This window comes from Poromitra crassiceps, assembly GCF_964638095.1.
Source record: "Poromitra crassiceps genome assembly, chromosome: 3".
Lineage (NCBI taxonomy): Eukaryota > Metazoa > Chordata > Actinopteri > Beryciformes > Melamphaidae > Poromitra > Poromitra crassiceps.
The window spans coordinates 3,445,968-3,459,975 of NC_139625.1; the positions used below are offsets into that span (position 1 = coordinate 3,445,968).

General features: G+C 47.0%; 1 protein-coding gene across 1 annotated transcript in view; it reads right to left on the reverse strand.

Annotated features, from left to right (window-relative positions):
- Positions 1-1,759: 1,759 nt before the first annotated feature.
- The window catches only part of grm1b (glutamate receptor, metabotropic 1b), a gene marked incomplete at both ends in the record, with an annotated part of 47,711 nt that continues 35,462 nt past the window's right edge, over positions 1,760-14,008 (reverse strand). The window contains 4 exons of the mRNA XM_083633820.1: positions 1,760-2,615; positions 3,115-4,042; positions 6,955-7,081; positions 10,368-10,536. Of these exons, the coding sequence (XP_083489946.1) occupies positions 1,760-2,615; positions 3,115-4,042; positions 6,955-7,081; positions 10,368-10,536 (2,080 nt within the window). The remainder of the gene's footprint in view (positions 2,616-3,114; positions 4,043-6,954; positions 7,082-10,367; positions 10,537-14,008) is intronic.

Here is a 14,008-nt window from a genome sequence, read left to right on the forward strand (position 1 = left end):
AAACTATTCAAAGCGGTTTAATTTGATAGAGATATACCGAAGAGTTACAGATCTGCGATGTTTTTTTTATAGTCAATATGGATGATGCATGGTAACCTGGTGGAAACTCATCAGTGGGCTGGATACAGTGTTCATAAAACAAGTCCTATTGTCAATGTATCTTGCTTGATCTATCTATGGCCGGCCGAGCTGAAATATATTGTCATGTCATGGTGTCTTTGTAGGGTTGTCAAAAGTATCGGTAGTATCGATAAAAGTCAATACTAAAAATTTGAAACGGATACAATACTCATTTGCAACTGAAAAATCATGACTAGAGCAGGTGTAATCTGCTGTGTTATGATAGGCTGATGACTAGAACAGGTGTAATCTGCTGTGTTATGATAGGCTGATGACTAGAGCAGGTGTAATCTGCTGTGTTATGATAGGCTGATGACTAGAGCAGGTGTAATCTGCTGTGTTATGATAGGCTGATGACTAGAGCAGATGTAATCTGCTGTGTTATGATAGGATGATGACTAGAGCAGGTGTAATCTGCTGTGTTATGATAGGCTGATGACTAGAGCAGGTGTAATCTGCTGTGTTATGATAGGCTGATGACTAGAGCAGGTGTAATCTGCTGTGTTATGATAGGCTGATGACTAGAGCAGGTGTAATCTGCTGTGTTATGATAGGATGATGACTAGAGCAGGTGTAATCTGCTGTGTTATGATAGGCTGATGACGAGAGCAGGTGTAATCTGCTGTGTTATGATAGGCTGATGACTAGAGCAGGTGTAATCTGCTGTGTTATGATAGGATGATGACTAGAGCAGGTGTAATCTGCTGTGTTATGATAGGCTGATGACTAGAGCAGGTGTAATCTGCTGTGTAAGGTTACAATTTTTAATGAGTTTTATTGGGCCTAGATTATGGAGAAGCATGCATCTGTCTGTCCGTCCATCTGTCTTCGTTTATTTTTTAAGCCTCTTGATGTGTTGTTGTCATCTCGCCGCGTGGTATGGAAAATGGTATCGAGTATCGATATTTTCCTGGGTATCGGTATCGAAGTAGAAATTCTAGAATCGTGACATCCCTATGTCTTTGGGCCAATTATAAAAGAAATTAATTCTGTTCTTTTTCTAGTGGCGAGTGGCTTGTGTTCTCCCCCTAAAAGGGGCGCGGCCTTGGCGTTTTGCGGTCTGGTCTATTAGCGGACGATTGAGCGACAGAGCGTTTCAGCCAATGGGAGACCACTCTGAGCGGCAGTGGGCGGGACCAGCGATCTTTAATGGCAGCCATATGAGCTCAATGGCTAACGTTGTCCCTTTAGTCAGCAAGCTGTAGCCTACTTTCGTAGTAGCCTAGCCGGAGAGAGAAGTCGCTCGCGAAGAGAGAGGAATGAGTGCAGGGCCCAGCCAGCGTGCTCCACCAATCACAGACGAACCATACAGCGAGCTGCACCAATCAAAGAGGTCGCTATTACACTTCAGAATTGTGGGTAGTGTACGGTAGTACTTCTCCATGACATTGAATAAAACATGTTTAAAAATAAACAAGGATGATATCATACAAATGTGCGGCTTCTACAGGAACATAGATCATCATCGTTTCGCAATTAGCTCGTGGTTACGACATTATGGCCAATACTCAAAATGTTGCAGGAGGGGGAAATACTCTTCCAGAACCCAGGTGTCACGCCACTGTTGAGCTCGATACAGCATCATTATCAACTACAAAATATTGTACAGCTCTTAACGTCTACCGCACGCCGCCGCCCCCTACAGGGTGGAGGAGCTGGACTTGTAGTCTCTCAGAATGACATCGGCGTATGTCATACTGGGAGGAGTGCACAAGATGGACTCGGACACCGGCGAGGTGGGGTAGGCGGGCGTGACCGGAGGACGCGCGAAATCTCGGAAAGGGGAGGGCGGCATCAAGGCCAGAGAGTCCTCCACGGCTAACTTGGCCTGGACCAGCTCCGCCTCCTCGTCGTGCAGCTGGGCATTGTCGTACATGTAGCCGTGGAGGAGGCCAAACTGCTCGTTCTCCACATCGGGGTCCTCGTCCTCCATGTCGGGGTCGTCGTCGAAGGGGTCCAGCTGGTGCTGTTGGATGAGGTGGGCCTGGTGGTAGACGGGCATTCCCCGGCCACTCACCGCCTCGGGCATGCTGATCATGTCATTGAGCTGAGGGATGTCAATGTTGAATTTGCCCGAATGTGGACCGCCCCGCTCCAGGTGGTCCACCACGACGACGCTTTGGGGGAGAATGCTCTTCTCCCGCTGCAGATGCTCGGGCGTGTAGAGGTCCACCTCGCCCTCGCCCGAGTCTTTCGCGGGCCCACTGGCAGGCGTTTGCCCGTGGGCGATCATCATGGGGGGAGTGACAGGGGGGTTGTATCTGACCGGGTCAATCTCGTCCTCCTCCGCCACATTGTACAAGGTCTTAGTGCTGAGGTCTGAGAACTCCAGGGCTGTGTTTTGGTAGGTATTAGTTAAGGGTCTGATGACAGCCATCTGATTGGAACCTGTCTCCTGTTTCTTCACATGCACTGACAGTCTGTGCCACATGTGATCCCCTTGTGGAGGATGTCTTGCACCTGGTTCAGACCATGACACAGACTTTCCGTTAGAACTATGAACAGAATAAAGATGGCTGTTATTTCACAGGAACCCAGAAAGGTGGATACAACAACAACATTTCTGGTTCATGTAAAAAAAAAATAAAGAAAAAAATAAGATAAATAAATAAATATTGAATTCATATCACTGTGTCACATCTGAGTGTAGAGAGTTAGCTGTATTCACGTTAAAATTCAAAAATGTCAATGAAATAAAGAGCAACATTTGATATGTGATGAATGTAATAATGGTATGTCATATCCCACTTGTGATCCCTTAGCACACAGAGATGCTTGTTTTAATTGTACCAACAGAGCAAAGGTTAAGATGGCTGTGCGAATTGAGTACTGACCTACATCCGTCACTTTAGAACAGGTGTCCCTATAAGAGTGAATACAGCAAGACAACAGGTTTCCTTTGAGAGGGAATTACATTAAGAGACAAAACCAGCATCCCTGAGGTGCCTCAGGAGCAGGACACACACAGACTTTCAATTACTCATGTGGACCCACCTGCCATTTCCGGCGTTCTTCTTCCTCTTGAACATGTTGAGGAGGCTGTTGCTCCGGCAGGCGATTTTGCCGTCGCCGACGTGCATGCGCACCACGTCGGAGGTGGTGAACGCGCTGCGCACGTTGCGCTCCGGCTTGGCGAGGATGATGTACATCTTTGGCGTGAACATGCAGCCCAAGGCCACGGTCACACTCAGGCTGACCGAGAAGGACGTGGTGATGATCTTGTAGTTGCTGCCAAAGTAGATGGGCACAAACGCCAGCCAGATGATGCAGGTGGTGTACATGGTGAAGGCAATGTACTTGGCCTCGTTGAAATTGGCGGGAACGTTGCGGGTCTTGAAGGCGTAGTAGGTGCAGCTCATGATCAGCAAGCCGTTGTAACCCAGCGGCGCCACGACACCTAGATTGCTGGTGTTGCAGATCAGGAAGACCTCTCGGATGCTGGGGTAGGACTTGACGGGCTCGGGAGGCTCCATGACGATGAGGGTGACCTCCAAGGTGAGCTGGGCGCTGACCAGGATGGAGGCGATGACCACCTGGGCCCACGCACTCATGAACCTGGGCTTTCTCGTGCAAATCTTCTTCTTGCTGCCCGCCAGGATGCGGGCGATACGGTTGGTTTTAGTCACCAGGGCAGAGTAGCACATGGCGGCCGAGAGTCCCACGAGGAGCCTCTGGAGATAGCAGGAGGCCACGGTGGGACGGGCGATGAGGGTGAAGGGACAGATGTAGCCCAGGAAGATCCCTGCCAGGATGATGTAGCAGAGCTCCCGACTGGAGGACTTGACCACGGGCGTGTCTCGGTACAAGACGAAGATGAAGGCGACAAACAATGTGATCAGGATGCCCACACAGGAGAAGACCACCTGGACAATGGATTCTGGATTGCTCCACTCCAGGTACCGCAGCGGGATCGTCTCACAGCCTGGAAACAGAAGGAGGGAAAAACATGAGAAGAAGGACCAAAAATAGAATGATTGGAAACATCTAACATGTGCAACGAGAAATACCAAGCCACTGTATTTGTTTTTTTCTGATTTTTCTCCCCTTTCTCCTCAATTGTACATAGCCTATCCCCCCTACTGTCGCGGGTCGCTGCTCCACCCCCTCTGCCGAACTGGTGAGAGTTGTAGACTAGCATTATGCTTCCTCCGAGACATGGGCAGTCGCCAGCCGCTTCTTTTCACCTGACAGCGAGGGGTTTCACCGGCAGAACGTAGTGGGAGGATCACGCTATTCCCCTCAGTTCCCCTCTCCCCCGAACAAGCACCCCGACCGACCAGAGGAGGCGCTAGTGCAGCGACCACCGGCTTCCCACCCGCAGACACGACCAATTGTGTCTGTAGGAACGTCTGACCAAGCCGGAAGTACCGCTGCCCGGGATTTGAACCTGCGTATCCACGGTGGTAGGCGAGTGCTTTTGCCTCTAGACTTTTTCTTTTTTTTCACGATTTTTTTTTTATCCCATTTTTATCCTCATTAGTGCCAATTAGCTGCTCCACCCTCTGCCGATCTGGGGAGAGCCGAAACTGGCTCCATGCTTCCTCCGAGACATGGGCAGTTAGCCAGCCGCTTCTTTTCACCTGACAGGGGAAGCTTCACCGGTAGGACATAGCACGTGGGAGGAACACGCTATACCAGTTCCCCTCCCTCCAAACAGGCGCCGCTAACGACCAGAGGAGGCACCAAATCAGCGACCAGGATATTGCATGTTTTGGTGTGGGGTTACTATATGAAGGAAACCCCCCGGGAGGCACGGGGAGAACATGCAAACTCCACACAGAAAGGCCCTTTTGACGACCCCACCCGGGCGGCGGGCACTCGAGGACATGCGGACGGGCACACACTCCTTCAGCGCTCACGGTGTCCCAGGTGGGAATCGAACCCAGGACCTTCTAGCTGTGAGGCGACAGCGCTTACCACTGCACCACCATGCCCCCTTCTTTTTCTTTTCTTTTTCCCCCTCTGCACTGTATTCTCAGAGCAACTCATAAAAGTTTGATATTTTCAGTATCAGCTCGTTTAGATTTGCACTTATAATCTAGAGAGAAAAGCGGCTAAATAAAAAATGAATTTGCAGGAAGAGAGAAAGCCTGTGAAAATACACTAAGTCTTAAAGTAGGTTTCCAGCTCAACTATAAATAAACCCCTTTCTAGTGAGCCGTGTGGCCAGGCTGGGCTGCAGCCAGTGGAGGGGAGGGAATGCAGCAGGACAAAGGTAAGGTAAGGTAAGGTAAGGGTAAGGTAAAGGTAAGGTAAGGTACTGTAAGTCACTGCATTTTGCAATGGATCCAAAATGATCCCAATCATTTTCTACACGTCAAGGACACTAAATATCTGAGTTATGTTGTTTTAATGTCTGTAAAAAGTAAGATTTTCTTTCAAGTAATCACAAATATTTAGCATTATTTTATTCAAATTGGGTCAGAAAAGTGTACAAAGATCACGTTTTGAAGTGCTATTAGGAGTGTCTTGTCTTTGAACAGCACATACGTGCTATTAGGAGAGTGTCTTGTCTTTGAAAAAAAAAACACGATTTCAGACGGCAGCCCGTCTTTATTGTCACACGAACACTACAACACATGCATGCGGCCACAACACACACTCATGCTGACGGTGGCCGGTGAAATATGTCCTCTGCATTTGACCCATCCAGGCTTGTCCTTTCCTCCAGGGGGCAGGCCAGGAGCAGTGGTCGCTTTTTCTTTCCAGCGCCCGGGGACCAACTTCAGATGTTGTCGTCACTGGTCGGATGACGATCTTCTGCATGTTTTTAGTGGGGGGGTTATGTACGGATGAACCCCCTGGGGGGTACGGGGAGAACATGCAAACTCCACACAGAAAGGCCCTTTCGACGAGATAGCCCACCTGGGCAGTAGGCACTGAAGATATGGGGGGGGGGGGGGTCACAACTCCAGCGCCCACAGCGTCCCAGGCGAGAATCCAACTCAGGACCTCCTAGCTGTGAGGCGACAGCGCTACCGACTGCGCCACCGTACCCCATGAACAGCACAGACGTGCTATTAGGAGAGTGTCTTGTCTTTGAACAGCACAGAAGGCCTTTGAAAGTGGGCCAGAGGAGCGCTAAGTGAAGTAGGGCTGGATAAAGTGGTGAAGATGATGAATGGTTCTCAGGTGTCATGGGAAAGCTTTGGAAATAGGACAGAACAGGTCTGTGAAATAGCACTGCAGAGCCCATAGCAGGACAAACTGTGCAGGTGGGGGGAGGAGGGTGACGCCTTGGAGGAACTTCACTTCCTATGGTGGCTTTAGCAAGACCAGTGGAGCTTCTGATCTGTGAAAGCATCAAACATGCAGTATCACAAAGAGCCTAGCATGTGGCTGAAGTCACCTACTGTACATCCATCTGAAACTAAACGTGTAGTGTAGCGGTAGATTCCCTGCCTACCGACGTGTGTGTCGCAGACCCCCCCCCCCCCCCCCCCCCCGTGTTACCTCCGGCTTGGTCGGGCATCCATACAGGCACGAGTGGCTGTGTCTGCGGGTGGGAAGCCGGATTGAGGGTACATGTCCTGGTTGCTGCACTAGCGCCTCCTCTGGTCGGTCGGGGGGCGCCCGGTCGGGGCGGAAGGGAACTGGCGGGAATAGCGTGATCCCTCCACGTGCTATGTCCTGCTCCCCGCTGTCGGGTGAAAGGAAGCGCCTGGCAACTGCGCACGTGTCGGAGGAAGCGTGGTGCTAGTCTACGGCTCTCCCCAGATCGGCAGAGGGTGGAGCAGCAGGAGGGGAAATTGGCCAAGAGCAGTTGGGGAGAAAATGATGAAAAATCTGAAGGAAAAAAGACAAGACAGGAAGACTAGCAGAGGATACACGTACCTTCCAGTTCGTTGTCGGGCCACCAGCCCAGGTCGCAGGCCTTGCATGTGAACTCATCCTGGACAATCTCATTGTCCTTGCAGGCAGTGCAGATCCAGCAGCAGCTCACCTCCCCCTTCCTGATCACCTGCAAGAAATGCAGAGCAATGCATTGAAGGACACTTTACTGTACAGTATGTGTACGTACTAGTCTGGCTTCATGTAAGAGCGACGTCCACCCCTGTTTAAGACGTGTGACCAAACGGCATAATAAGCATCACCAAAAGGCAGCATGCTGCAGAATAGCGAGGATAGGGAGTGGCCCATCAAGGGCGAAATTTCCATAGACTTTTCAAAATCCAGATTTTGTCCCCCCCTACTTTTTCCACTGCAAAAATTGTGGATGTGGGCCGACATTACTGTATTTGAGAGGCTGTAGTGGTCTCATTTTTAAGGCTAGAGTTAAGATAATATAAGTATCATATGAAACTAGAAGACCTAAGGCATCCATTGATGCCAACCATGTCATGCTAGCTTGCCGGCAAGGGGGCTAAATAACGCTCAGAATTAAGGTAAAATTTAGGTGAGGGAAAAAGTGGCCAAGCATGGCCATTTTCAAAGGGGGCCCTTGACCTTTCACCTCAAGATATCTGAATAAGAATGGGTTCTATGGGTAGCCACGAGTCTCCCCTCTACAGGCAGCCCCACTTTATGCTAATCTCATGCGAAAACAAAAACATTAACACGTTCACTGCCATTGACGAGATATCTCGGCTTACAGAATCCAACGGTTGACTGCCAAAGACGAGATATCTCGGCTTAAATTTTTTTTTTTTTTTTTTGACGGTGGGACGTGGATCCAACCCTTTTACGTCTTTTATACAAATATTGGAGGTATTGAATGTGTATAATCTATTTTACCGACCCACTGAGTGGCGACATGTCTCTCCAGAGTAGGAAGAGGCGAGCCAAAACTGGAGGGAAAAGCGCGAGGAAGCCGTTTTCATACTGTAAAATGGATGGCGAAAACGCTTTCACTTTCGCGCTGACGCACAGCGGTGGCAACGGTGGGGGGTTCCAAGAATAGACTGGATGCACACTTTGAAACACGCACCATAAATAAGCCCAGAATCGCAAGAGCTTGATCAGAGCTCTCAACCGAAACGCCAAGAAACGAGCGAAACCCATCCAGCGAGCCCCATCCAGACTGCCAGGCAGCAGCCAGGCAGCAGCAACTCGTTTGTCACAGACCCGCTGCAGAGCCAAGGAGGGCGGAGGAGAACGCCCACGGAGGGAGGAGTTGGAAGCAGAGGGGGGTTTCCTGCTGTTATGGAGGAAATTACTGTTCAAAACTATTGTTTAGATGTCTGACGTCTTACTGATGCCAAAAATGAATGGTTAAAGTGACTGTTCTATCGAATTTCACAAAAAGCCGTTTATCTCAGAATAAATTTTCTGACGCTGAAACCATGCTGTATTCAACTGCTAATGCTTACATAACTACTAACTCTACAAACTAACTCTTTTAGACAGAGAAAGCACACATTCTATTAGTTCTTTTGAGATATTGTGTGTTCACAAAATCCTAACAGAAACGAATCCTCGTCTCTTGAAAGATGAGCCAGAATCCTCAAAAAAAAACCTTGGCAGAAGCTAACTACAGTATTGAAAAATGGCTGGCAGTGAATGTGTTAAAAATAAACATTAAAAATAAACAAAATGCGGTTTTTGCATGTGTTATGTGTTATTTTTGTCTATTCTGTTTGAGAATGTCTGCATACTGGAGTCCCTAAATCAGGGATACCCAACTTGCTTTGCCCGGGGGCCACTTTCGTGAAATGATAGAAGGCCAGGGGCCAGTTAATAAACAAACAATATACATTTTTCTGTAGCGGATTGTAGGTTTTTGGGGTGTCAGCCGGAGTTTAGTCTGACAATGTTGTGCACACCGGATAGTTAGTTAGGTTAAGTTAGTTAGGTTAAGTACATACATAAGTGCCCTGGGTAGCGAGCAGATGGCAGTATTTGACAATTTAGCAGCTAAATCATAGATTATGTAAGGGATAATGTATAGTGAGCCGGTGATTACTGGGGAAATAATGACCGACAGGTGAATGATTGAGCCCGACGCGCAGCGGAGGGCTTAATGATTCACCTGAAGGTCATTATTCCCAGTAATCACCGGCTCACTATACATTATCCCGCTTAGAACACGGCCTACAACTAAATCATTCAATAATCTGACAAAAATAATTATTCAAATAGATTTTTTAATAGCGTTTTCAACGACAAAGCGGTTTCATTCGTAATTGGCACACAAGACACCACAGCTGCAACTGGTTGGCCTAATTAGTAGTGTACGTGTGAGTGTTGACACAGCTGGATTAATCAGTATAACCAGCAGCAGAGCAGCGGTCGGTTGTCGAGAAATAATGACCGGTGAATCTTGTTGATTGACCAATCAGAATCGAGTATTCAAGAGACCCGTGTTCTAAGTAAGGGATAATGTATTGTGAGCCGGTGATTACTGGCGAAATAATGACCGACAGGTGAATGATTGAGCCCGACACGCAGCGGAGGGCTTAATCATTCACCTGAAGGTCATTATTTCCAGTAATCACCGGCTCACTATACATTATCCCGCTTAGAACACGGCCTACAACTAAATCATTCAATAATCTGACAAAAATAATTATTCAAATAGATTTTTTAATAGCGTTTTCAACGACAAAGCGGTTTCATTCGTAATTGGCACACAAGACACCACAGCTGCAACTGGTTGGCCTAATTGGTAGTGTTTGCTGACAAAAGGCTCTTATCAACTGATTAATCCAGGTGTGGCAGAGCAGCGGTCGGTTGTCGAGAAATAATGACCGGTGAATCTTGTTGATTGACCAATCAGAATCGAGTATTCAAGAGAGCCGTGTTCTAATGAAAGATATTCCATATTCCAGATTGAAATGCTATAACAGAAGTGGAGTATTGGCCAGAATGACATGAACATTTGGACACTTATTCAGCCGGTATCTTGCATGTTGCGTTCAGGTGCGCTGTAATTAGTTTTTTGTTTTTTTTGTTTTTTGTTTATTGTTTATTGTTTGCAATTCCATCGCGGGCCACACAGGGGCGCCCGCGGGCCGTAAGTTGAGTATCACTGCCCTAACTAGTCTTGGAATTGCATAAATTGGGTATGACTGTAAAGCTGAGGTGTGTTATTGTGTCCCCCCCCCCCACACACACACACACACACTTCTCAAACAAGGTTACGCCCTTGTGCCCCCTCATTTTGTGTGAAAAGTCATATTTTATAGCAGCTAGTGCACACACAACCACTGAATGACAATGCTGCTACTAGCAGTGTGTGAGTTCGCTGATAAGATGCATGGGTTGGGACAGGCGTAAGAAGAACAATAATGAAAAGATTTCTCCCTGACCTTGATCTCGCCCTTGGAGCATGGCTCACTGCACACAGAGTGGACCATCTCACTGCTGTTGATGTGAATCAGGTCGTCGTCGATGGTGAGGAGGCCCTCGTGCCAAGAGCCGATGTTGATGTAGTCATAAACGCCATTCTCCACAGCCTGCAGGTTCATAATCTCATACCTGAGTGTGGACAGAAGGTCGTGAGTTAGAAGAAGCTACTGTATGACCGATCAAGGCTAACCGCGGTTATTAGTCTTTTCTAAAAGGGCCAATAAGTAGAGTTTTTACTGCCCCGCCCGCAGCACAAAATGACCAAACTATATCTGGAGGTTGATAGGATTTTGGATCAATAATAGTGATCCAATAGCTACTTTACCAGGTGCTGAGAGTTCTGACTTTCATCTCACCCTACTGTTTGGTTTGGAATATAAACTCCCCACATCTTGAATGGACACACACTCCCAATACATCATGATATATCTTTTCTAGGGGTGGGACAAAATATTACATTATCGATACAATACATACATTATCGATACTTTGGCGCCCGTATCGTGATACCATATTGTGGTTGCATTCTTTTTTGCATAATTTTTTTTGTAAACTTAATTTATACACATTTAGGGACCGCTCGTTATTTAGAAAGGGGGGGTTCACTGGAGGGATTTGGTGTGCTCTGAAATAAAAAGCTGTGCCCCTTCCCTGATCAAAATATATTTTTCCTTGACCCTCCCGAAGCGATTTGAAAAATATAATTGACCCTCCCCAAACAATATTGTGGCGAGCTTGCGTGGAAGAATGCACACTGACACAGATATCTTACTTTTAACCTAACATTTACAGAAACTCCGGCCAGAGGTGATCGAACACACTAACAGTCTCAGTCATGGTGGCTACATTGATAGTAAAACTAAACATATCCTGGCCACACAAACATTGCCATGCCACATAATGCAATCAAAACATGAGCACAACATCACTAAACCACGTTTTTAACTGTACAGTAACAGCTTCCCACAAGAACATGGAACTCCCATAATCCTTTGCGCTGCTTAGAGCAGAACTGTCACCAATCAGAGTGACCGCCTCCTCCGGTCGCTACATAATGCTATTTTCGCTTGTGAAACAATCTTCAGTCTGTGTATATCAATATTTGTGTTTAAATAGTGGTCAATGACTGATGGAAAAAAAGTTCGCCGGTTCTATTATTGTGCGTAAAAACACAACCCTATGTGAAACATATATGTCATCCTGGTGGTATAAATACCCCTTGTAGACTTAACGTAATTTAGGAGATGAGTGAGCCGTAACTCGGTTCTACTGTGACTTCCTAGACGACTTATCTGCGCATAGAGCCCATATATATTTTGTGATGCCATGTCTGTTTGTTTGCTCGACTTTGTTCCAGTGGGTTATTGTACTTCCATATTATCACCAGAAAAGCGCCACCGATTCGCCAGATACTGTACACGCCTACTGTCTGGATAGGCCAAGCACAAAGATTGACAGATAGGACCACCAAAGAGAAACAATGCACCGGGACATACCAAACAGTTTGGACAGGAGGGGTGTAAATGAAGCAACTCAGTAGTTGTTGAAGTCCGAAAAGCAAACATTACACACACAAAAAAGGTTTATATATTTTTATCGAATCAACATTGTATACCCCTCCCCTGGACTCAAATTAAAGAGAGTGTACCCTCCCTCAGACTAAATTTAAAACAAAATTACCCTCCCCTATTTTCCTCCAGTGGACCCTTCCCTAAATAACGAACGGTCCCTTACACATGAATAACTTTTATGACTTTTGGAACGTAAATGCGTTTTTTTTACGCGATTTTTAGAAAACACTTCAAAAGGCATAACAAGTATTCATGTTTGTGAAGATTTATCATGCTGAACCCAAATTTGCGTTCCGATAAACTTTTGTTAACCACAGACCTTATTTTATGCATTTAAGTGAAATTCCCATTCTAAAACCCCGTAGACTTTTCCACTGACGAACCAAAATGGCGGCGATTTCTGGATAAGCCGACAGAAATACATCATCCCTGTGGTACTCTATTGTGAACTGTGCATTTAATCGGGAGAGACCATAGAACATTTCACTCGGACCAAAACTTAAAAAAAACAAAAACTATTTTTTTCTTTAAACCCGCATTTTTCTTAGGTTTTGGTCCCAGTGAAATGTTGTGCGATCTCTCCTGTTTCTAAATATATTTTTATAAGCATTTTACGAAATGTGTATGGGAAAATAAATGGCGGATGAAAATCTCTGGTACATTGCTGAAGCAGGAAGTAGGCGGTCACTTTGTCTCTCTATTGGAAATACAGTCATGTTTGGTGCTTGGCGCTGAAGGCTCCGCTCCTTACAGGAGATGCTCCCTAATTCAGCGCAGCAGCATGCTGAGCTAAACAAGGAGTGCAATGCAGAATCCCCCATGGGGATGCAGGAGTAAGCCCAAAGCAAGACATTGAATAAAGTTGAACCTTTGAGCCATAAGCCGTTTTCCCACATGTGCTTTGTACCGCTAAATGACCGGAACGTGGTCTAATGCCTTCATGTGTGAAAGTTGTTGTTCCGGTATAAGCGCGACCCCGTCGTCGCGGACATTTCACCAGTTTCGAGCCAGTCAGAAGAGCGGTATGCGCGATAACGGACACAAGTAAGAAACGGGTCCAGTCATTTTCCGCTATCAGTGGGCGTTGTCTCACGCTTCCATTCCACGTCGTCAAAATTGTTCAGAGCATCTTCCCAAAATAAATTCCCTCCTGGTCTCTCTCGCTTCCAGACGGTTCTAGTCTCACGCAGCAGCGCAGAGGTACTTAACACTGTCATCATCCGGTTTAGTCTATCTTCATATTCTGCACGATGTTGAGCGGAGAAGACTGCGAACATGAATCTGTTTCTGTTCGCACGTATATCCCTTTCCATTTGCCTTAATTTGTCTGCGTCGCTGTCTACGTTTGAGGAAAAAGCGCGTCAGCAATATTATCAAAGGAGTGGACGCCGGCTCCATGTTTGTTTGTTGTTTTTTTCTGACTGGCCTCAGTGGCCTGCAGCACAGTTTATACGTCATGACCCCAGGCCACTCTCCTCCGCCCCCCGCCCGCTCCGCCCCACCCCACCCCCCAACATACCGGCTATTTGACGACTAGATTCCCACATGCGAACGCTCAGGTGTGAAGGGAAATTCCGGGAAATGTCCGATATTGACTTACAGGTAATTTTCCGGTACGCATGTGGAAAAACGGCTATAGAGACACTGCGGAACGCATCATCATTCAGAAACCACGCCCAACACGGGGGAAAACACAAAGGACCGACTATCGTGCCAACTTCTAGCTACAAACTAACAAACCGTGGCTAACCGGGCGAACAAAGGAACTCTCGTTAGATACAGATAGTTTTGCAGATATCTAGGAGGAACTGGCTAGTGTCAAATAATGAGACGTTGTGTGCGTTTACTTCATTCATTTGAACTGCGAAAAAAGACGTGAGCTCACAATGTTTGTCTGCTGACTTTCTGCTTCCTGAAACTCCCCCCCAATCCTGGTGTTCTCCTATGTCGCGCGCTGCACACAAAGATCTTATATACGGAAGATGAACACTCCAACTTACTTCATTGACAGCTAGATCCACATTTTTCTT